This window comes from Carlito syrichta, unplaced genomic scaffold, assembly GCF_000164805.1.
Source record: "Carlito syrichta isolate Samal-C Ts95f unplaced genomic scaffold, Tarsius_syrichta-2.0.1 Scaffold305197, whole genome shotgun sequence".
Lineage (NCBI taxonomy): Eukaryota > Metazoa > Chordata > Mammalia > Primates > Tarsiidae > Carlito > Carlito syrichta.
This window is the reverse complement of record NW_007249293.1, coordinates 326,452-349,235: the sequence shown is the minus strand read 5'-3', so window position 1 is coordinate 349,235 and position 22,784 is coordinate 326,452. Positions and strand designations below refer to the sequence as shown.

The window sequence follows — 22,784 nt, the reverse complement described above, 5'->3', positions numbered from 1 at the left end:
GGAAAATGTCTATTCAAGTCTTTTGTCTGTTTTTAATTGAGTTATTTGGATGTTGCTGGGGTTAAGTGGTAGGAGTTCTTTATATATTTTGGATACTAATCCCTTTTGGTTATGTGATTTGAGTACTTTCTCTAATTCTGTAGGTTGCCTTTTCACTTTATTGATTTGATGTTATACAAAAGCTTTTAAGTTTGATGTGGTCCCATTGGTCTATTTTTTTTTTTTTTTTTTTTTTTTGAGTCAGAGTCTCACTCTGTCACCCAGGCTGGAGTGCAGTGGCCACCCCAGTGTCGACCTGCTGAGCTCAGACAATCCTTCTGTCTGTCTTCCAAGTAGCTGAAACTATAGGCTCAAGCTACCATGCCCAGCCAATTTTTCGATATATTGTAGAGATGAGGTCTCACCAAGTTGCCCAGGCTGGTCTTGAATCCTTGGACTCAGGCAATCTTCTTACCTCAGCCTCCCAAAGTTCTGGGATTACAGGCTTGAACTACTGTGCCCAACCCATTAGACTGTTTTTACTTTTGTTGACTGCTTTGGATGTCATATTCAATAAATTATTTTTCCTTATGTTTTCTTCTAGAAGTCTTGTAGTATTGGGTCTTTTAGGTCTTCAATTCATCTTGAGTTAATTTTTGTATATGGTGTAAGATAAGGGTCCAACTTCATTCTTTTGTATGTTCTTACCCTGTTTTCTCAGCATCATTTTGTTGAAGAGACTACCCTTTCCCCACTGTGCATTCTTGGCACACTTGCCAAAGATCATTTGACCATATATTTGAGGGTTTATTTCTAGACTCTTTATTATTCTGTTCCATTTGTTCATATGTCTGTTTTTATGCCCATATCATACTGTTCTAGTTATTGTAGCTTCATATTATGTTTTGAAATTGAGAATTGTGAATTTTCCAACCTGTTTCTCTTTTTCAGAGTTGCTTTGGCTATTCAGATGTCCCTTGAGGTTTCACATGAATTTTAGGATACATTTTTCCATTTCTGCAGAAAATGTTACTGGGATTTTTAGAGAGATTTCCTTAAATCTGTAGATCACTTTGAGTATTATGGGCATCTTGAGATAATTAGATCTCCCAAACCTTGAACACAGATGTCTTTTCTTTTATTTGTGTCTTCTTTAATTTCCTTCAACAATGTTTTATAGTTTTCAGTGTAGAAGTCTTTGCCCTCCTTGGTTAGGTTTACTCCTAAGTATTTTACTCTTTTTGATGCCATTGCCAACTGAATTATTTTCTCAATTTCCTTTTTGGAAATTGTTAGTGTATAGATACACAACTGATTTTTTTGTGTTAATTTCACATTCTACAATTTTGCTGGATTTATTTATAGTTCTAACAGCTTTTCATATAATTTTTAGTGTTTACTACATACAAGATTATGTCATCTGCAAACACAGATAATTTTAATTCTTCCTTTCTGATTGAATACTTTTTATTTTTTTATTTTCTTGACTAATTATCCTGGCTAGATCTTCCAGTATTCTGTTAAACATAAGTAATGAAGTGGGCAATCTTTTCTTTCCTTGCTTCTCATCTCAGAGGAAAAGCTTTCAGTCTTTCACAGTTGAGTATAATGTTTGCTGTAGGTTTTTTCATATATCACTTATTATGTTGAGATAATTTCCTCCTATTTCTAGTTTAAAAAAGTTTTTTTTTATTTTAACGATATGGGGTACAATTCAGGGTTAGATATACAAATGTACATTATGCAGGTACCCTTGTTGATGAGGTGTGCCCCCACCCCACTCCCACCAGCAGTTTCCCACTACTGCCAATTCCACCATTCTCCCCCCACCCCACCCTCTGGCAGTTTCCCACTACTACCAATCTTGTCAAATGCTTTTTCTGCATCAATTGAGATGATTATGCGATTTTGTTCTTTTTATTAATGTGGTATATTACATTGATTTTCATATGTTGAACCATCTTTGAATTTCAGAAATAAATCCCACTTGTTCATGATGTATAATTCTTTTAATGTGCTGCTTGATAATATTTTGTTGAACATTTTTATATTAATACTCATCACTTACATTGGTCGGTAGTTTTCCTTTTTGCCATATCCTTGTCTGGCTTTGGTATCAAGGTAATGTGTGTCTTCTAGAATGAGTTCTCTCTCTAATTTTTTTGAGAGTTTTAGGAGGATTGGCATTAATTCTTCTTGAAATGTTTGGTAGAATTCCCCAGTGAAGCTACCTTGTCCTGGGCTTTTCTTTGTTAGGAGGTTTTTGATTATCAATTCAATTTCCTTATTAGTTATAGGTCTGTTCAGATTCTCTATTTCCTAATTCAGTCTTGGTTAGTCATATTATCTTTTGCTAACAGATATCTGCTCTTTCCTTCCCAATGGGAGGTGGCCATTTAAACTACCATAAGAAACTATGTGTCTGACAATAGTCGTTCCAGTTGTTAGCAACTCTCCAGACATGACTTACACATATTCTCTCTGACTCAAAAATGACTGCCCTTCTTGAGCACCAACTATCTGACAAGCAATTGGCATCTCTTCTCAAACTGTAGTATTCCTGAAAGGAAGACATGATTGTCTCCATATGACAGATAGGGAAACAGCAAATCAGAAAGATGGTTTTTTTTGTTGTTTTGTTTTGTTTTTGTAGAGACAAGGTCTCACCAAGTTGCTCGGTCTGGTCTCGAACCCACAGGCTCAAGCAATTCACTAGCCTCGGCCTCCCAAAGTGCTGGGATTACAGGCCACCCAGCCCAGCCAGAAAGGTTGTTATTTTAATGTTTCTAGAATTATGATGCAATTTAAAATCAACGGTACCTAATGGCTTTATTGGCAGCACTTTTTCTTTCTTAATGTTATACAAAATAATGGTACCTCTGTTTTAGATTTGAGCAGGTCTTAGAAATTTGCTCATAACCATAAAGCTAACAAGTCGTCTTGATCTCCAGACCTGCTGTTCTCTTAGTTCTGTCTCTACCCTAGTCCAGACACACCCTAACATCAATGGAAAAGCAAGTGTAGCAGTCAGAGCTATTTCTAATTCCAGTATGCTTGGTTACTTGCCTCAAAATTTCTACCTATAGTTCTCATGTGGTACATTCAACTCACTTGTAAGCACCGTCTCCTTACCATTACCAATTAATTACAGTTCATCCTATTGATTATAGAAGAAAGATGTGAATACGTATGAGGAAGTGGCAAATTTGGGAAGCAAAGGATCAAGAATAGACATAAAAGATTTGTGATTACCTGCATATATCTACCCATTAGCCAACAAAGATACTAATATTTTAATATCATTCATTATTGGTTTTTGCTGCTACTTTTCACCCTCTACCAAGGTAACTGAGATTGGACTGTCATTTGTATTTGCAACTTAGTCAGTGTTAGAATCACCTGCTGAATGCTTGTGTTGAATATCTTAATACTCTTGTCTCTGTACAGTCTTTAACACCTCTGTGTGAAGATGACAACCAGGCCCAGGAAATCATTAAGAAACTGGAGAAGAGTATATCGTTCCTCAGCCAGTGCACAGCACGAGTGGCCAGTAGGGCTGAGATGCTAGGAGCCATTAATCAGGTAAACTGTCTTCATTTCTCTAATCGCAATGAAATTACTAAAAGGATTTATTTTCCCTAGGATTATGGATTACATTTCTAGGAAGAATCTCTAAAATACTTTTTAGATGTATAAGGCATACATGTTTAATATATAAATACACAAATAAAAATGTAAAGAAAAATATCTTATAATATTAGGCAGTGCCAATTATAAAAATTTTGTGATATATTATTCTAGCTATTCATTCATACGTTGTTATAATCTGCTTCTTTTTTGTTTAACATATAGTATAGATAACTTATGTGTGATGCCATAATAATGAGATGTATATTAAGTCAATCTATTGGTTGAATAGATATAGATTATTTAACAAATCTCTTATATTTGATCATTTAAGGATGCTCTTAATATTTTACAATTAAAAGCAATACTACAAGAAATATCCTGTACATGCATCTCTGTGTACTTATTCTTAGAGAAGAATTTCAGAATTTATTTGTGGGAATATATAGAGAGACTTGAATTTTTTTTATCTATTCCTAAACAAACTCGTGAAAATTTTTTTTAAGGAGACATTTAATTGTGGTGGTAGTTTTAGTTTGATCATTTGTTACACATTTTCACATCCTAATTCCTTTTTAATCCCTCACTAGAGAATATTTTTTTAATTTTTACTAAAGTTATGCATGCATATAGTTTTTTGAAAAGTCAAATAACTCTATAAGCCTTATAATCCAATTTCCCATGCTCCAGAGCCACGACTTTCAACTCCCTTGGCTGGTTTGCATTCATATTTTTAAACCACATGCTTATGCTGTCATTTAGTGATTTTTTTCCAGTTTCAGGTATTATCTGTAGCTTTCCCACTACAAAAATGAATATTTAGTCCTTTTATCAATTTCTGCTTCCTCACACCTTATCCCTGGTCCTCACCCTAGTGTTGTCCACCCTTCTTTCCTGACTAAACTTAAACTTCATGGTCAAACAGTGTTCACTAGCTCACATGAACCTTCAACACTTTTCCCTTTCTTGCTTTGTCTTACTCATTTGGCAAATCTACAAACCTGTTTATATCTACTTCTCCTTATGAACTGAGTGTTACCTGAGGAAAAAAAATTAAGTAAAAAAAAAATAATAAAATAAGTTCACTTCTCTACCTGCTCATACCTGCATAGTTGGAAAGCACCACACCCCTTTTCTGACTGAGTTCTCTTTAAATTCATTATCACAAACCACAAATGGGTCTTTGAAACTTCCCATCATGCCCCTCCCTGTCTTTTAAATATCAATATCACACCCTTTCCTTTCTCCTCAAACCTCTATCATGTCCTTCCCTATGTTCTATGTCCAATACAGGTCATGACTTTGCTTCCTACCTCACTGAGAAAATTGAGACCATGAGAAGGGAGCAGCCACAAGCCCCGAGACTACCAGCCTCCAAGCCCTTATACACTGCCTTCCACCTTCCTCTTGTTACTCCTGAGTTGTCTCTGATCCAAAGGCCAACTTTCCCACCTGTATATGAGATCTCATCCCCTTTAATTTACTCAGGGTCATGGGCACAAATTCTCCCAATTCTCCTCCATTTTAGTTTTCCCCACTCTACTGAACCATTCCCATCAGCACCCACATATATTGTTTTTAAGGTGGGAAAAATAGCACAAAATAAACACAAACAAAAGAATCTTTTGCTCTCTCTTCTCTATGACCACCCTGTTCTCGCCTCTCATTTACAGCAAATCTCCTCATCAAAATAGCACTCAACGTTCAGTCTCTCTCCTCCCATACTCTCTTAAGCCTACTCTAATCAGCCTTTTGCCTCCACTCAGTTGATTTTGCCAAGGTCACCAGTGACCTCCACTTTTCCACATTCAGTTTCTCAGTCCTCATGTGGCATGGCTGAGCTCTTTCTCTTTCTGGAAACACTCTCCTCAGTTAGCCTCCAGCGATCACATTCCCCTGACTTTCTCTAAAGCATGGGCCCCTCCTACCAGACACCGGGGCTCCACCCCTCTTCCCAGACCTCTTAGCACTGGAGAGCCCGAGGATTCCACACTCGTTTATGTCTGATCTCCACCTGCACTCAATCCGCATGCTTTTGGCTGATGACTCCCAAATTCATGTTTAGCCTAAGCCACTCCCTTGAGTTCCAGACTGAAATATACTCCTGCTGACTCAACATTTCCACTTGGGTAGTTGACAAATAATGCAAACTTAACAGCCAAAACAAAACTCCTTATGGTCCCTCCCAAACCTACCCCACCCATAGTCTCCTTACCTTGGTCAAGGGCAATTCTGTCCTAGTTACTCAGGCCAACATGGGCGAAGGGGCACTAATTCTCAGCACCTTTCTCATCTCACACCCAAGCCTACAGAAAATCCTATTCACTCTACCATCAGCATATATTCAGAATTCAACCACTCATTTCCCTCTCCACCACTACCATCTTGATCTAAACTTCCATTCTATTTCTCCCAGATTAATTTAATAGCTTCAGAAATGGTCTCCCTGTCTCCATCCAATCCCAATCCCTCCTCCCAACACAGTCTGTTCTTAATAAAGCAGCCAGAGTAATCCTTTAAAACTCTAGCCAGATCATACTACTTTTTGGGTCAAAGTCCTTCAGGGGCTCCTCACTTTATTCAGAGTAAAACAAATACTTGTATACAAACATTCATAGGGCTCTGAGCGTTTCAGATGTTTCCTTGGGATATCCCTAATGTTGGTAGTTACAGAACTTTCATCTTAAAATGTTAGATTCCCCAGAGAAAAATCTTCCAACTGTCTGCCTTGGGAGTATAACCCTGTCTGCCTGTGTTTGGGAGCTTGAAGAAGAAATAAGATTGAGGGATCTCAGTACTAGTATGCATACAACCTTTGGCTTAAATCTATTGTTTTCAATATGATATACTCACCATCAACTATCTGTGATTTTCGGTCAACAGAACCTCTCTTTAACTCTCTCTAGATTTTCAACGTTATGGTCTTTCACCAAGATAGAGGAGGGAAAGTTGCTCTGTTGGCCAGAGTAAGAAAGGGGATCTCTGAGTCTAATCGCTTTTACACAGACTTTCACCCATTTCTTTTATTCACATATCCACCTTCAACCTTACTCCCAGTTCAGAGTGCCACTAATTCCTAAGCCTTTGAGGATTACTATTCTGTTGTCTAGGTTGCTTCTAAGCAATATAAATATATAACTGATACATAAACACACTGCTTTTTTTAGGGTTTAGGTTTTCCACGTCTCCGTCATTTACCACTATATATCTAGACTTCAAATTTTTGATACAGCTTTATTCTTTTCCGTCCTATTTGCCCTTGTAGACCCAAGTCCTTTTTAAAAAAATACTTTTGTTGTGATTTTAGTGGGATTTAGGAATGGAGTAAAGGCAGATGCATGTGTTTAATCATCATCTTTTAATTGAATATTGTGAAGAGTATTCTCAATGCAATTTTGCTCTTTTTTTCTTACTAGGAAAGTCGGGTTAGTAAAGCAGTTGAAGTGATGATTCAGCATGTAGAAAACTTAAAGAGAATGTATGCCAAAGAACATGCTGAATTGGAAGAACTGAAACAGGTTCTTTTGCAGAATGAAAGGTCTTTTAATCCTCTTGAAGATGAAGGTAATAAAAGTTTAAATAATAGTGTTAGCTGGGGTGTTTTTATAACATTATCCTCTTTTATGCTCTCTGTCTTATTAGGTCTTTAGTACAAGACCTTAAACTAAAGGACATATTAGAAAAATAACTCATTCCTGTTATTCATAAAGTGAAGAGTAAGGTGTCAGAAAACCAGTTGGGAGACATGAAGGATTCTTTGGTAATGACACCCAAATTAACTCAATTTAGATTGCTGAAATGAGAAAATTTATTTATTTGTTTGTTTATTTATTTATTTATTGAGTTGGAGTCTCTGTTGTCCAGGCTGGAGTGCAGTGGCATGCTGATGGCCACTGCAGCCTCCACCTGCTGGGCTCTGGTGATCCTTCCGCCCCAGCCTTCCAAGTAGCTGGAAGTATAGGCATGCACCACCCCGCCCCTCTAATTTTTTGATTTATTGTAGAGATGATGTCTCGCCAAGTTGCCCAGGCTGTTCTTGCACCTGTGAGCTCAGGCAATCCTCTCACCCCGGCATCCCAAAGTGTGGGATTATAGGTATGAGCCACTGTGCCCAGCCCGAGAAAATATATTTAATCTAACTCATTAACTTGCTCCTAGTAGTTCCCTATTTGGGATATGTTAGAATTGGCTATTTCTCCACATGTAAAGCAAGGCACACTAGCTTCAGCGAGCCACTTATCAATATTGGTTTAGATTCTCAAAGAAGGAATGACTCTGGCACAGTAAACCGGCCAACGGGCTAGAGAGCAGAGAAGCATATGTGGCCATGGAATAGATCATAACATATTGCTCCTATAAATTTTACTATAATTTTCTTTAAAATAAACGGCTTTAAGTTTGTTGAGCAGAATTCTTATTGTAATAATATGTTCCCCTTCTAGAAGAGTAACCATATTTGGTACTCTTCTGGACTGTACTTTTAGACTTCCTTCTCTTGACAGATAATTATTTAGTGTCTACCATGTCCTAACTAGACATTATGGACACCATGGTGACACAAAGAACTGTATTTCACTGGTTAAGATCATAATTGTTATGAAGCAAGAAATAAATAATGCTGGGCTCGGTGGCTCAGCCTGTAATCCTGTGCTTTGGGAGGCTGAGGTGAGTGGATTGCCTGAGCCCACGGGTTCGAGACTCACCTGGGCAACTTGGCGAGACCTCATCCCTACAATAAATCAAAAAATTAGCTGGGAGTGGTAGCGCGCGCCTGTAGTTCCAGCTATTTGGAAAGCTGGGGTGGAGCCCAGCAGGTTGAGGCTGCAGTGGCATCTGGGCAACAGAGTGAGACTCCAACTCAAAAAAACAAACAAACAAGAAATAAATGATAAACAAATATTGATATTGCTCAGCAATCTCTGGAGTCTTAAGTTGTTTCTGACCTTTGCTTTTCTTTGTAAAGAATTAAGACATTGCTTTAACACAAATTGCAGGTATAATATGTAAAATGTGCAAATGTGTCTTTCCTTTTAGATGACTGCCAGATTAAAAAACGTTCAGCTTCTCTAAACTCCAAGGTAATTACTAATTCACTTACCCAAGTCTATCAAATGCTTGTAAGCAAGCTGCTTTTAAAATATTATTCGAAGCTACATGCCTTTCAGTGTAAATCACAAAACAGTGATTTTAATTCATATAGACGTATGTATAAGTGTGTATATTCGTTTATATAAGTATGCTTTTATACTTCCTACAGTACTCACATATCAATTGAGTTTGCCTGGTAGCACAAGGAAAGCTCCCATAAAAATAGTGTCTCTCTGTCATGTAAAACCAAAGTTGGAAATAGGCAGTCCGACAGTGGAGGGCAGTTACACAGAGTCCATATGGACCAGTCTCCTCCTTTCTTGATGCTTCACTACTGTCAGTCCTTGGCATCCCCCTCAAGGTTGAAGATGGCCACTTCAGATCCAGGCACCAAGTCCTCATCATTATATAAAGTCACATTCCAAGAAAAAGAAAAAAGCAAAGAGAGGCATTCCCTGTTCCTGGAAAGGCACTTTCTAGAAGTCCAATTTAACATTTCCTTCTTCATTCTTGTAGCAAATGAGACTGGAAAATACAGTTTCTCTTCTAGAAGCTATCTGTCGAGCTAAAATCAAGGAGCCTATTACTAAATGAGAGGAGGAGAATGGGATATTGAAGATCACCTGGCAGATTTTACCACAGTTTGGAAATCATAGATATACAGAACTTTTGAATAAGTGGCTTAAAAATCATTTTATACAAATCCCCTTTTTTACAGACAAGGAAAGAGAGATGCACAGCAGTTAAATGATTAGTTATGATCATGTAGTGTTAGTACCCTAATTAGAAACTGAGTTTCTGGGCTGCAGGTTTATATTCTTGATGATCAACTAACCTATGAAATTAAATTAGAGATGATGGTTTAAGAAAAAGATTCAAGTAGAACCCCTTTACATTAGTTTATTTATATCCTGAAGTTATGTTTATTTAAACTTTAAAAACCACATAATTCCACACAATACCTTTCTGTGCAAAATCAAGACTGATATACAAACTCATTCATTAAAACATCATGACAATTCTTTTTTTTTTTTCCTTTGTTTTTTGTTTGTTTGTTTTTAAGAAAGTAGGATTTATTGAGAGGACAGAAAAACTCCCACAGTGGGAGGGGACCAGAAGATGTTGCCCAATAGTTCTTAAATGTGTTCAATGGAAAAGATGAATTCGTGTAAAAAAAAAAAAAAAAAAAAGTTGTGAATATAGGTGCATCTCCTTTTGAGTTGAGGGAAATCTTTCTAAGCAAAAAAGCAATAGTGGAAAAAGAGAGAAAGCAAATAATAGATTTGACTGGATTAAGAATAAAAAAAATTCTTGCAGGGAGTGGCGGCTCACTCCTGTAATCCCAGCCCTTTGTGAGGTTGAGGTGGGAGGATTGCTTGAGCCCAGGAGGTTGAGGCTGCAGTGAACTGTGATCCTACCACTGCACTCTAGCTTGGGCAACAGAGTGAGACCTTGGCTCAAAAATGTTTTTCTGTCAGAGATATAAACAAAATCAATGTGGGCAAAGGTCATAAACAGGTGGGTCTCAGAGCAGATATATGCGTGGTTATTTAACATAAAAAATGTTTAATGTTACTAGAAGTCAAATAAATGCAAACTCAAACAAGAGATTTATTTCTTGTTTGATTGGCATAAATTATAATAGCCCAGTGTTGGGAAGGAGGATTATAATTTGATAAAAATTGCCAGAAGGCAGTTTGGCCATAACAAGATCCTTTAAAGTAAAAGCACTGTTTAACTCAGCAGTGGTCAAGTGCATGGCTGTGTATGTGCAAGGATATTCATCAGTGTTGTATACAGTGGTAAAATATTGAGGATTTTCTAAATGTAATTTTGCTCTATTTGGTAGCCATCTTCTCTTCGAAGAGTGACCATTGCCTCCTTACCCAGAAATATAGGAAATGCAGGAATGGTAAGAAAATCCTAAACATTTTTAGTCAAAGGTAAATTCATTTTCATATAACAGAAATTTAAAATTACTTTACTAAATTCATATTTCATCATTTTTTAAATATCTGAACTTCTAAAGGTGGCTGGGATGGAAAATAATGACCGATTCAGTAGGAGGTCAAGCAGTTGGTAAGTGTAATTTTATGGTTGCCCTTTGGGAATCTTACTGTTTTACAACTGGGATAAAGTAAATGAGTGTCTGAAATAAATGATATGATAGCATTTGGTTTGTACAGAGTATAAGCAGAATAAATAATTATATAAAATGGTATATGATCATAGTTTTCTTTTATTATGAAGTATGTGGTCTGTGAATGTGCCAAGAAAAAAATTAACTAGAGCATAATTTTTTTGTATTGATTTAAGCAGTAGGAAATAAACTGATAATAGCTACAGATGTATTTGATTTAATAAGTGACTATAATCATCTTTATTTAGGCGTATTTTGGGCTCAAAGCAGAGTGACCGTCCCTCATTACAGCGATTTATTAGCACCTATTCCTGGGGAGATGCTGAAGAAGAAAAATGTGAACTAAAGTAGGTGAAGCTTGGTGTGTTTATTGCCCTGACATGAACTGGAGCATAAATGATGGGAATCAATTTCATTCCGGGCGGATGAGCTCAGTGCTGCATCATCAAAGAGAGAACTCACTGTGAAAGAACTTCCATCAACTGCAGAGCACAATATAAATGTTATTTGTGAATGCATTCACTCTTGTATCTCTCTTGTAGTCCTTGGGTGACACTGGACAAATTGCTTAACCTTACTTGGTTTCAGTCTTCTCATCTGTGAACTCACGAGATCTTAATGAAATGATTTCATGTTCAGTTTATCCATTTTCCCTGAGGGCCTAACATGTGGTAGAAGCTGTAACCAATTCTAAGGAGTATAAAGATGACCAAGGCACACGGCCAGCACTGAAATAGTCTTTTTAAATTTTTTTTTACATTTTAAAAAACTTTTAAATCTTGGGAGCCCATGCAAAGTCTTTTCAGACTTAAGAGTTAGCATAATGGATCTTTTTTGAGCTTGGTGGAAAAAAATTTCAAGAGCTCCCTTCAAAAGATTATCTTCTACTTTTCGCTTTTTGTTAGTATGATTTCTACTGAAAAGCCTTGGCAAGCAAAAGACCGAATCCTTGAGAATCTTATAAGAATGTAAATTATTCTGGCTTTTAGGCCTTGTTTTCTTTAAAAGCTAAACTTCAGTCTACCATATATACTCCCTATAAGTGTCTGAGGGAAACAAACAAAAAGAATCTTGAGATACATTTCCCTTTAGCAATTGTGAGGACATTAAAAGCTTGGGATTTCAAAATTCAAATTCAACCAGGAATTTATCAGTGAACATGATAATGAAACAATTATGTTTTGTTCGGGTCAAGGAAACCCTTTTTAAATACTGTAATTTGGTTTAAAATACAGCTATTCCTGTGTACACCGAATACTAGCTTATTTTAACTAGGTTTTTATTTTAACTCGCTTAACCGAGAATATTTTCATAAACACTTTACAAATTATTAAGAACTTTAGAGAAAGAAAATAAATGAGGTTTGATGTTATTCCAAGTTAGCATTGATCAAAAATCCTACAGAGGAAAGAGTAAAGTCAACTGCTAATACAGGATATTTAAAAATTTGTAGTAGGAGAATATTTAATAAGAAAAGATTTTTCCTATATGTTGAATTACAAATGTATAAGAGAAGAAGAAATAGGTATTCACATTTGTTTTTTAAAGTATGGTTAAATATTTATATATATTCATGCAGAGGTAGAAATCATAGTAATAGCATTGGTTAATTATGAGTGGTAAGATTGACTTTTATACATTCTTTGTAAATTCCCCCTTCTGTATGTCTGACTAGTATCCCAACCTCTTCACAAACACCTTTTTTAAACAAAGTTATTTTTTAACATTAAATTCTTATAAAATTTTGAATTAAAAATTTGGTGATTTGACTTTTAGAATTAGATATTTATCAAATTTTCCTAAAACAGAACAAATATTTGTGAGCCTCTTGAGTTACAGTAAAAGTTTGCAATATTTTATTAATAATTACAGCATATTATCCTTAGCTCCAAATATTTAAAAACAAAATTTATTTACAGAACTAAAGATGACTCAGAACCACCTGGAGAAGAAATAGTGGAAGGGACAAGGAAGCCAAGTCTGTCTGAAAAGAAAAATAACCCATCAGAGTGGGATACCTCTTCGATGTAAGTTGTCTGCTTGCTAACTGTCACCATCTGAGTGGAGTGGGAAAGGGTAAGGCAGACATTACTTTTAAACAGCTAAAAGACATGCCAAACTGTTATAGTTAAGATGAATAACTAACTTCACATGATCTACAGAGTTATCCTTAAACTTATGTTACAAAGGAGGCAGGAGAGTATGTATAGTAATCTGACTCTGAAACAAGACTGCCTAGGTTCGAATTCCAGCTCTCTAACTAGCTCTGTGACCTGGGCAAGTTTCTCCATGTTTGAGCAACAATTTCTTTATCTGTAAAATAAAGATGATATTAGTACCTATGCCATCTGTGCTGTCATGAGTAAATGAATTAGCAGATGTAAAATGCTTAGTACAGTGTCTAGCACAGGGTTCATTATTTTCAAAAACTTAAATGACGCTGTAATATGTTTTATTGGTGTTACTAAAAGAAATAGAGTTTAAATTTTAGTTCCTCTTTATCTTTGGTTTTACTTTAGCAATCCCCAAATAGGTGAGCGTAGTACAATAAGATATTTTGTGAGGGAGTGGAGACCACATCTACATAACTTTTATGATAGTATGTTGTTATAATTATTCTATTTTATTATTGTTGTTGTTAATCTTTTACTTTGCCTAACTTATACATTAAATCATATGTGTGTATGTGCAGGAAAAAAACATAGTGTATAGAGTTAGTACTATTCTCAGCTTTAAGCATCCACTGGAGGTCTTGGAACATATACCATGAAAAAAAGGGAAACTACAGTACAGAAACATAAGTGAACACTCATATATCCTTCTCTACCAAGTAAATAATATGTTTTTGGCCAGGCATGGTGGCTCATCCCTGTATTTCAGCACTTTGGGAGACCAGGGAGGGAGGATCACTTAAGCCCAGGAGTTCAAGATGAGCCTGGTCAACATAGTGAGACCTCATCTCTATCATTTAAAAAAAATTTTTTTTTTAATATTTTATTTTCTCTAGAAGATATATTGAGAAAATGAGATAAATATTTGTATGTACTTGTTAGGAGTTAAATGATACCTAAATCACACAATTTTCAGATTCTTACAATAGCATTCATTTCTTTAATTTGAATAATGATAAGGGGACAGACTGTGTCAAAAACCAAAATGATAAATCATAATATGTAGTTTAAAAGACAGCATTGGTGGTATGCAGGGTAGATCAATGACTCAATTGGTATTGTTAGCAGAAGGAGTGTTTCTAATAGCAGATTAATGATTACCAAATTCTGTTTGTGCTTTCCTTCTAGTTATGCCACCATAGCTTCCTGGGCAACAAATCTCAAGACTTCCATCAGAAAGGCAAATAAGGCACTTTTGCTTTCTGTTGCGTTCATTGTACTTTTTGCAGCCTTGATGAGCTTCCTCACAGGTCCATTTTTCCAAAAGTCCGTGGATGCCGCTCCCACACAGGAAGGGGACTCCTGGATGTCTCTAGAACACATCTTGTGGCCATTTACCAGACTCCGACACAATGGGCCACCACCAGTGTGATAGCAGCCCATCCTAATATATGTATCTTGATTTTTAAATGTTAAAGTTTCAGTATCTGAATTTTGTAAATTAGAAGCTTTTGGTTGGGAAAGCATAGCATGAAGTCAGAGGTTCTCAGGATGACTGTAAGGTATTTTACATTCCTTCTTTTCTGTGTTTATCTCCCTGACAAAAATAACATGGGAAAGAAGCCTGTCTATCTTTTAATGAGCTTTTTTAGGAAGAAATGTTATATATTGTTTTATTAAATTTTATTGAAATAAAGAATCATTTAAATCTTCAAACAGTGAAAGTTGAAATTCTCAATAGATCAAGTAGTCAAAGGAAAAAAAAACACTTTGTTTACAATAAAATTTGAGTAGAAAATGCTGATTAAATAATTTTAATAGCCTATTTGAAACATATCCATTCACTCATTACACTTTATTGAAGAAATACCTGATTTTATTTCAAAATGCTTGATCCTTCATACTGAATAAACTTTGTAAGTGGAGATTACGAGTAGCTGAATAGTCTAGTAGACAGTAGCATTTGACACACACAGTCAACAAACTGACAGTGGGAACTCCTGACTTTCTCCATTGCTTCTTTAGAAGCAAAATCATTAACCATATGATATAAAGTAGAATGAAACTCAGTTTCCTCTTTAAGCGCTTCAGAAAATGTCTCGCTGTCTTCATTGATCTTGAGTCTTTGTGCTCTGTCACCACTAAACATTAAGAGGGCCCAGTTAGGTTTCTCAGTACCTTCTTCAGTAAGGTGTTCCCTCACCTAACAAAAAAAAAAAAAAAAAAAAGAAAATTAAAACAATCTGTTAATTGTTCCTCTTCTTGTTGGTACAGTATTATTTAAAGGGTTCACCTCAATTTCCCAAATACTAAAGTTAAAAGAGACATTCAAATGCCCCATGATTGGATTTCTTCAAACCAGAAAGCTGTTTCTATCTTGGTGATTATGGAGCTTATCCACATGTATTAATTCATGCAACAGATATTGACTGAGTACCTATCATATGCCAGGCACTGTTCTAGGTGCTGGGGATATAGTGGTGAAACAAAACACACTTACACAAATTATTTTATATATATAAACAACAGCAAACAAAACCCTGCCCTCAAGGAGCTTATATTTGAGTGGGGGACATACAATAAACAAAAATAAATATATAGCTAATTTATGCTTAAACATTTACCAGACAGCTTTTAGAATTTGATAAGATACATTTTTTTTTATGAGACAATAAAGGCAGTAAATGTGTCAGAGAGTTAATTGAAGGCTTAACTCTCTCGGAAAGTTTGAATCACAGATATAGTCATGCCAAAGGCTTCCATTTGTTCTTGAACTGATGTAAAGTGATACAAGGTCTCTGGCCTGAAGTCAAGAGCATTTTATACCATAGTGGACAGCAAAGGCATAACCTTTATATATTTTGGACTTACGTTTTTGAAAATTGAAATTTTACAGCTCCATTTTTGTTGTTGTTTGTTTCTTTGTTTTGAGTTGGAGTCTCACTCGCTTGTCCAGGCTGGAGTGCAGTGGCACGCTCATGGTCACCATAGCCTTAGTCTGCTGGGTTCAGGTGATCCTTCCCCTTTAGCCTTCCAAGTAGCTGGAACTACAGGCACACACCACCACGCCCAGCTAATTTTTTGATTTATTATAGAGTTGAGGGCTCACCAAGTTGCCCAAGCTGGTCTCAAACTTGTGGGCTCAGGCAATCCTCTCATCTCGGCCTCTCAAAGTGCTGGGATTACAGGCATGAGCCACTGCACCCAGCCAGCACAATTCCATTTTGAATGTTAATTTATTTTACCCCTCTAAGAGGGGAAGCCATGATCTACAATTGTTTAGTTTTTGAGTACTCTGTCTTCTTTTTGGAGGAATACTACGTACCTTAAATACAACATTTGTAGAATTACATGCTAGGTTCCACTTACTCCAACCAAACTCAAAAGCAGAACTTAGTAGGGCCATCTGTCGATAAGCTTTCATTTCTACCAAAGGAAACTGTCAATATGAAAACAAACAGAATTGATCTTAGAGCTTCTCAATAAGTCTCCGTCCACACTTGGTCACCTTCAGTCTATTCTCAACACAGAAGGATCCACTTAAATTTGTGAGTCAGTATACGACTCTTCTTTCAAAACTGGGCAATGGCTTTCCCTTTCTCTGAGTAGAATTCAGAGCTAACAACACCCCCACGTGGACCCCATTACTCTCTACCTTATCTCTTTTTCTTCTCCCTCTGCTCTCTTGGTTTTAGGCACCCTGGCCTCCTTGCTGTTCTCCTGTTCTCAAACACACCAGGCCACGTCCTCAGCGCTCTTGTTCTACCTGTCCTCTCTACCTGGAAGCTGCTTCCCCAGATACTCACTCAACTAAATTCACCATCTTCGAGTCTGCTCAAACCTTCCTTCCCATTAAGTCTCCCTCCCCAACACTCTATTTAATATTGTATACTGCCTCAATCCCCACTGCCCGATTGACCTTTTTTTTTAATAGCACTTTCACTTTTTTAGCATACTAGATCATTCTTTTCCTCTTCTACTATAATGTAAACTCCACAAGGGCAGGGACATTTGTTTTATTCACTGATATATTCAAATCATCTAAAAGAGTGCCTAGCATATAGGTATTCAGAAAAAAGAAAAAGATTTCTTGTATATAATATTCTGAAAACATGAACAGGACGCTACGTTTAACATTGTAGAGTAACCGGCAATTTGAGTTACTAAAACCAAGGGTTTTTTCCCCCCAATGCATATATGTACACACCCTTGGTTGTATGATTATTCCCAAAGGTTATATGACTATCTACCTATATTGTTTGTCATTTTCCAGTACATTTATAAACATGTTCTTGAGTATAGACCTTTTCCTGCCTACAAACACTTTTCATGATGAAAAACTACTTTGTGTCTTCATTCGTATACCACAAATGTTTACTAAACATCTATTGTATTCTAAGAATGTGCTACATGCTAAAAGAATCAAAATTGATTAGGGAACAGCTCCTTTCTGCAAGGAGTTCACACTTTAAGCTGGAAGGGTCTTATTTATTTAACAAGCCCGACGAGTAACATTAACAGACATGGGGGCTCTGCCCAGAAACCAGAGGAAGTGGGTTTTGTAAATTATGTTTAATTTTGACCAAATTACCAAAATGTTTGGTAAAGTGCAGAGTTATTTACTCTTTTACAAAATTTGAATATATTCAGTCATGGAAAAAGAAAATACACGAAATGAGACTCGCTTAGGCTACCTTTGCGCTATGAAGAACATTCTACAGGCTTGCTTTCTTGGGGAAAATCATTAAACTTGAGAGAGCCCTGGATTTTCACTTATTATTTCCTATCTTTTTAACTATAATCCTGTATAATGATATAAAGCTCATGGTGTATATATACAAAATTATATAAAATTTAACATTCTAAATGTCCACTACATTAAATTTGGAAAGATTCATTCTTGCCTTGTTGTTTATAACAACATAAAAATGAGAGTGTCCACTAGGAAAAATATTCAATCCAGCTTCTTTTAAAGCAACGATGAAAGGGATAGGAGACATCCATTTTCCTTTCAAAATACAGAAATGTTCCTTGTTTTTTATTTTGATTGAAGATAGCATGCAAAGGTTTTCCTAGATTAAATTTTAAAAAAAGAAACTTTTATATAAATTAAAGAAATTATTACTTCAGTATCATTCCAGGTCCAGTTTCTAGATTCTCTATACTACTTTTTAAATCATCCATCAGTCTATTTTAAAAAGAATGCAGGGCAAGTATGATTCGGGCCTGGTCAGAAAGCTCCACCACCAAGTCCCCATGTGACCTTTAGCAGTTCATGAACCCCTTTTGGACTGCATCTGAACAATCAAGGGAAGTTACTGAAGGAGCCCTCAAGTTTCCTATTTTATCAGTTATGACCTAAGAACAGGCATATGTTTCTACTGAATTAAAATACTATTAATAACAATCATGGTTGTATTTATAAGGATCATTCATAATTTTTTACACATGTAAATTCTAACATAATGAGGCAAAATTATCCAATTTTGAAGTTAGGCAAAGTGACAATTTGAAGGTGCACAGAGTTCACTTATCTTTTTTTTTCTTCTTTCTCAAATGTTAATATATTTTGCCTAACCTGATATATTTAAAATATTTCAATATGTAATCAGTTTGAAAACCATTAATGAGACAGTATACATTCTTTTTCCATATCAAGTATTAAAATCCGATATGTATTTTGCAGATGTAACACATATTAATTTGCACTAGTCACATTTCAAGAGCTCAATAGCTACTGCGTTAGCATAGATGCACCTTTAACATCTAACCTGAAAACACTGAGCAAGTCCTTGGTGTTTCCAAAACACGTGAACATTGTGAAGGTATTTGTATCTTTTCACAAGACTAGAGGAAGAGTGTTTACACACAAGGCTCTTCAGGGTTGCTGGGATGTGCAGGGGGGAAAGCCTAAGAGGAAGCCCCGGTACCATAATCTCACACAATTTCAGAAAGGTCACTTAACCTAACCGCTTTGGGCTTCAGTTCTTCTATGAACTGTGACAGGAGACCAGAAACATTTTAAGGGTTCTTTCTTGTAGCATTGATGATCCTGAGCTCGCTGTCTCCCATTTCATTTAGCTTGAAAAGCAAAGTTTAATAATATTCTAGTCTTTCTGCTACATTCATAAGGAACTCCAAGCTCTCTCTTTTTTAAAAAAACAACTTTGTTAACATATAAATATCATAAATTCATCCATCTCAAATGTACAACCCCAATGACTTTTAGAAACTTTATCGAGGGGTACAACTATTGCCGTTTTCATTCCTCCCAATAAGATCCCTTTTGCTCATTTACAGTTTATCACCATTCCACCCTCAGCCCCAGACAACCATTAATCTACTTTTGCCTCTATAAATCTCAGGCAATGTAATTTCTGACTGATGGACAATTCAGAGAGAGACCAGTCTCAAAGGGGATTTCAAGTGGCTCGATGATAATGATTGGGGGCCTCTTTAGGGTGGATCAAGAACTCTCTGGGATTCATACTGCAACCAGGCCTGTCATTTCATTAGTTGATCTATTCCTAGTAACTTTAGGGTACAAGTTTGAGCCTCACTATTTACATTATTGCCTATTTAATTGTTCAGTTAATATTTCATTTAGAAATTATTGCTCAAGGTACATTTTAAATGTAGTTATAAAAGACATTTCAGTTTAAATCAGCGGTGATTGATTGCTTTGATACACTCTATTATACTCATCAAAGAAGTTTACTTCTGATATGACTTACTATAACAGTAACTCACCTTAATTTGTATTTGAATCTCGGTAAATACTGTCGTCACAGTCAAAAGTACTTTATTTATATCAAGTGGTCTTAACTCCCATGACTGATAGGGCATGTTAATATGAGTATCTTGAATCAAGGTAACAGGGCCAAAGGTTTCCAGGCTGAATGTTATAAGTCTTTCTTCAGGCTTGTAAAATACATTACTGATGCCATCAGTTCTCCAATGTCTCCCTTTACGATAAATAAAATGACACTAGTTTCATTTTTTTCTATAAAAAATAAGATGGATAAAACCACCCAAATATTTGCTATTTGTATAAACTGATCTTCAACATTTAAAATAGAATCTCAACAAACAGTCAATTTTGCTGGGAGATTTCCTCTACTTAGAGGATCAAGTCCAAACTCCTCACCATGGTGTGTGAGACCTTCAACATGAAGCTGTTTACTGGTTCCATCCCTTGACTTCTCACACCTGTTTTCAGCCCCACTTTTTTCCTTCCATGAAAACACCAACTGGGCTCGGTGGCTCAGCCTGTAATCCCAGCACTTTGGGAGGTCGAGGTGAGAGGATTGCCTGAGCCCGCAGATTCAAGACCCACCCAGGCAACTTGGTGAGACCTGTCTCTAAATAAATAAAAAACCAGCTGGGTGTGGTAGCGCGCGCCTGTAGTTCCAGCTACTTGGAAGGCTGAGGCGGAAGGATCGCCGGAGCCCAGCAGGTTGAGGCAGCGGTGACCGGGAGCGGCCACTGAACTCCAGTCTGGGCGACAGAATGAGACTCCAACTCAGAAAAAAGAAAAAAACAAAGAAAATACCATTTACCTCTGGGCCTTTGCACGCGTCATTCACTGTTCCTAGAGCACTCTTCCCTAATCTTTTAAAGAGACACTCTTCGTCTTTGTTTTAAAACAACCTTAGAATTCACCTAGTTTAAGCATACAATTAAATTGTTTCTAGTCAATTTATCCAATTGTGTAACCATCACTACCATCCAGCTTTAGAACATTTTTATCCCCTCAATAAGATCCCTTATGTCCATTTAGAGTTAATTCCCTTTCCCACTTCCAGCCCCAGACAACTAGTAATGTACTTTCTGTCTCTAAAGATGTGTTTTTTCGGAACTTTTCACACAAATGCATTCATATAATAGGTTGTCTTTTGTGTCTCTTAAAACTCAGTGATAAAACACAACTCAATTTAAAAGTGGGTAAACAGTGTGGATAAACATTTCACCAAGGAAGATATATGAAAGGCTAATAAGTACATTAAAAGATGTCCAACATTATCAGTCATTAGGGAATCACAAATTAAAACCACAATGAGATACCACTTCACACCTACTAGAATGGCCATACTCAAAAAGACAGACAGTAGTAAATGGTATCAAGTATGTGGACACACAGAGCGGACAGGCATGTAAAATGCTACAACTACTTTGAAAAACAGTTTGGCAGTTTCTTAAAAAGTTAAATACAAATGTACCATTCAACCCAGCAATTTCACTCTTAGGTATTTACCCAGAAGACCTGAAAACACATGTCCACACAAAGACCTACATGCAAATGGTCTCTTTGACTTTTAAGGCCTTGTTCAATCTTCTATAAGAAATCTTCCTTGATTCTTCAGGTCGACCTGTTCACTGTCATGCTCTAAAGCGCTTTTTTTTTTTTTTTTTTTAAGAGAAGGGGTGTTGTTCTGTCATCAAGGCTGGATTGTAGTGGTGCAATCATAGCTCGCTGCAGCCTGCAACTCCTGGTCTAGTGATCCTCTTGTCTTAGCCTCCTGAGTAGCTAGGTCTACAGGCACACACCACCACACCCAGCTAATTAAAAAAAAAAAATTCAGAAGAACAGGGTCTTTCTACGTTTCCAGGATGGTTTTGAATTCCTGACCTCATATCCTCCCCTCCCACCTGGCCTCCCAAAGTGCTGAGATTGCAGCATAAACCATTGCTTTACATCTATGCTAGCATTCTACTATACTGTATTATAGGATGTTTTTCTGTCTGCCTCTCCTACAACTTTGAAACTCCCAGAGGAAGAATCTATGTCTCATTTATCTCTATATTTTTTATTGTTTAGCATCTTTATAGGACCACTTTTTCCCCAGATGCTCTCTTCATTTTCACTCAGTTCTCTTTCCTCCTCTCACAAGGAAGTTTCCATTGACTAGTTTTTACTCTTAAATTTCATAATAAGTACAATTATATTGATACACCAAGTTATTTTTAATTCTTTTTTCTATATTAACAAAATTATTTTAATTTATAAAGGTAAAATTATTGCCTATAAATAATTTTCCAAATTTCTAGTGTTTCTTGACAAAAAGTTTCCCTGTGGTTTAAAAATTACTAGAATTGTAGATTACTGCTGTCTAACTACTTCAGTTATACAGTCAAATTTTGCACAAGTTATATTTTCCTGAACTGCGTGGGATTATTTACCTTGTCTAATTAGAATTCAGTGTGAATGATTCTTAATGTAATAAATATTTAGGAATATTGCCATGAAAGTAAAGTGACACCTTTAAAACGATATGAAAGAAGAAAATACATAATTGTTCATTTTGATGTATTTAATAATTTATTATGCTATTATTTATTTATTTTATTTTTCCAGGCATGCCATGACAGGTATGATATTATATTATTAGAATTTACTGTTTCAAATACATAAGCTGTTTTCAGAATATAAATAATATCTCGTGGCTGTGTCTACACAAGCAAAATTGTGGAGAACTAGGGCATTCATTAAAAAGTTTAAACTATGAAATATTTTTTCATCTTGGTAGAAGTTCCTAAATTCTCCATAACCAAATAAGTAGATCATGTAAGGACTCTATGCTTGAGTGATCTTATCTCTTCTTACTCTATAACCAAGTATGTACATCTCTTCACGTTAATGGATATAAATCAAACTTAAAAACAAAGCATAAAACGGCATACATCAATTCACAAGACCAAGACCTTTCACAATTCCACAGTCCTACCCCAAAGGAGATATTTGTTAATGATCAGCAAGTCATCAGGTTATATTTCTACTGGTATTTCCAGTTTTATTACTATTATATATATATATATAAATTTTTTTTTTTTTTTTTTTT

The 22,784-nt window shown here is 36.0% G+C and overlaps 2 protein-coding genes across 4 annotated transcripts in view; one reads left to right on the top strand and one right to left on the bottom strand.

Annotated features, from left to right (window-relative positions):
• The window catches only part of LRMP (lymphoid restricted membrane protein), a 50,734-nt gene extending 36,073 nt beyond the window's left edge, over positions 1–14,661 (top strand). The window contains exons 16-23 of the mRNA XM_008061296.1: positions 3,427–3,561; positions 7,023–7,170; positions 8,641–8,684; positions 10,544–10,606; positions 10,724–10,773; positions 11,083–11,181; positions 12,754–12,861; positions 14,134–14,661. Coding sequence (XP_008059487.1) covers positions 3,427–3,561; positions 7,023–7,170; positions 8,641–8,684; positions 10,544–10,606; positions 10,724–10,773; positions 11,083–11,181; positions 12,754–12,861; positions 14,134–14,377 — 891 coding nt within the window. The 3' untranslated portion in view covers positions 14,378–14,661. The remainder of the gene's footprint in view (positions 1–3,426; positions 3,562–7,022; positions 7,171–8,640; positions 8,685–10,543; positions 10,607–10,723; positions 10,774–11,082; positions 11,182–12,753; positions 12,862–14,133) is intronic.
• Positions 14,612–22,784, bottom strand: part of CASC1 (cancer susceptibility 1) — a 53,928-nt gene continuing 45,755 nt past the window's right edge. For 2 of the 3 annotated variants that reach the window (XM_021714061.1, XM_021714062.1), the window contains 4 exons: positions 19,696–19,910; positions 17,850–18,017; positions 16,271–16,384; positions 14,612–15,148 (listed from right to left, as the gene is read on the bottom strand). In XM_021714061.1, coding sequence (XP_021569736.1) covers positions 14,873–15,148; positions 16,271–16,384; positions 17,850–18,017; positions 19,696–19,910 — 773 coding nt within the window. In that variant the 3' untranslated portion in view covers positions 14,612–14,872. The remainder of the gene's footprint in view (positions 15,149–16,270; positions 16,385–17,849; positions 18,018–19,695; positions 19,911–22,784) is intronic. The other variant, XM_021714063.1, reaches the window with a different exon arrangement.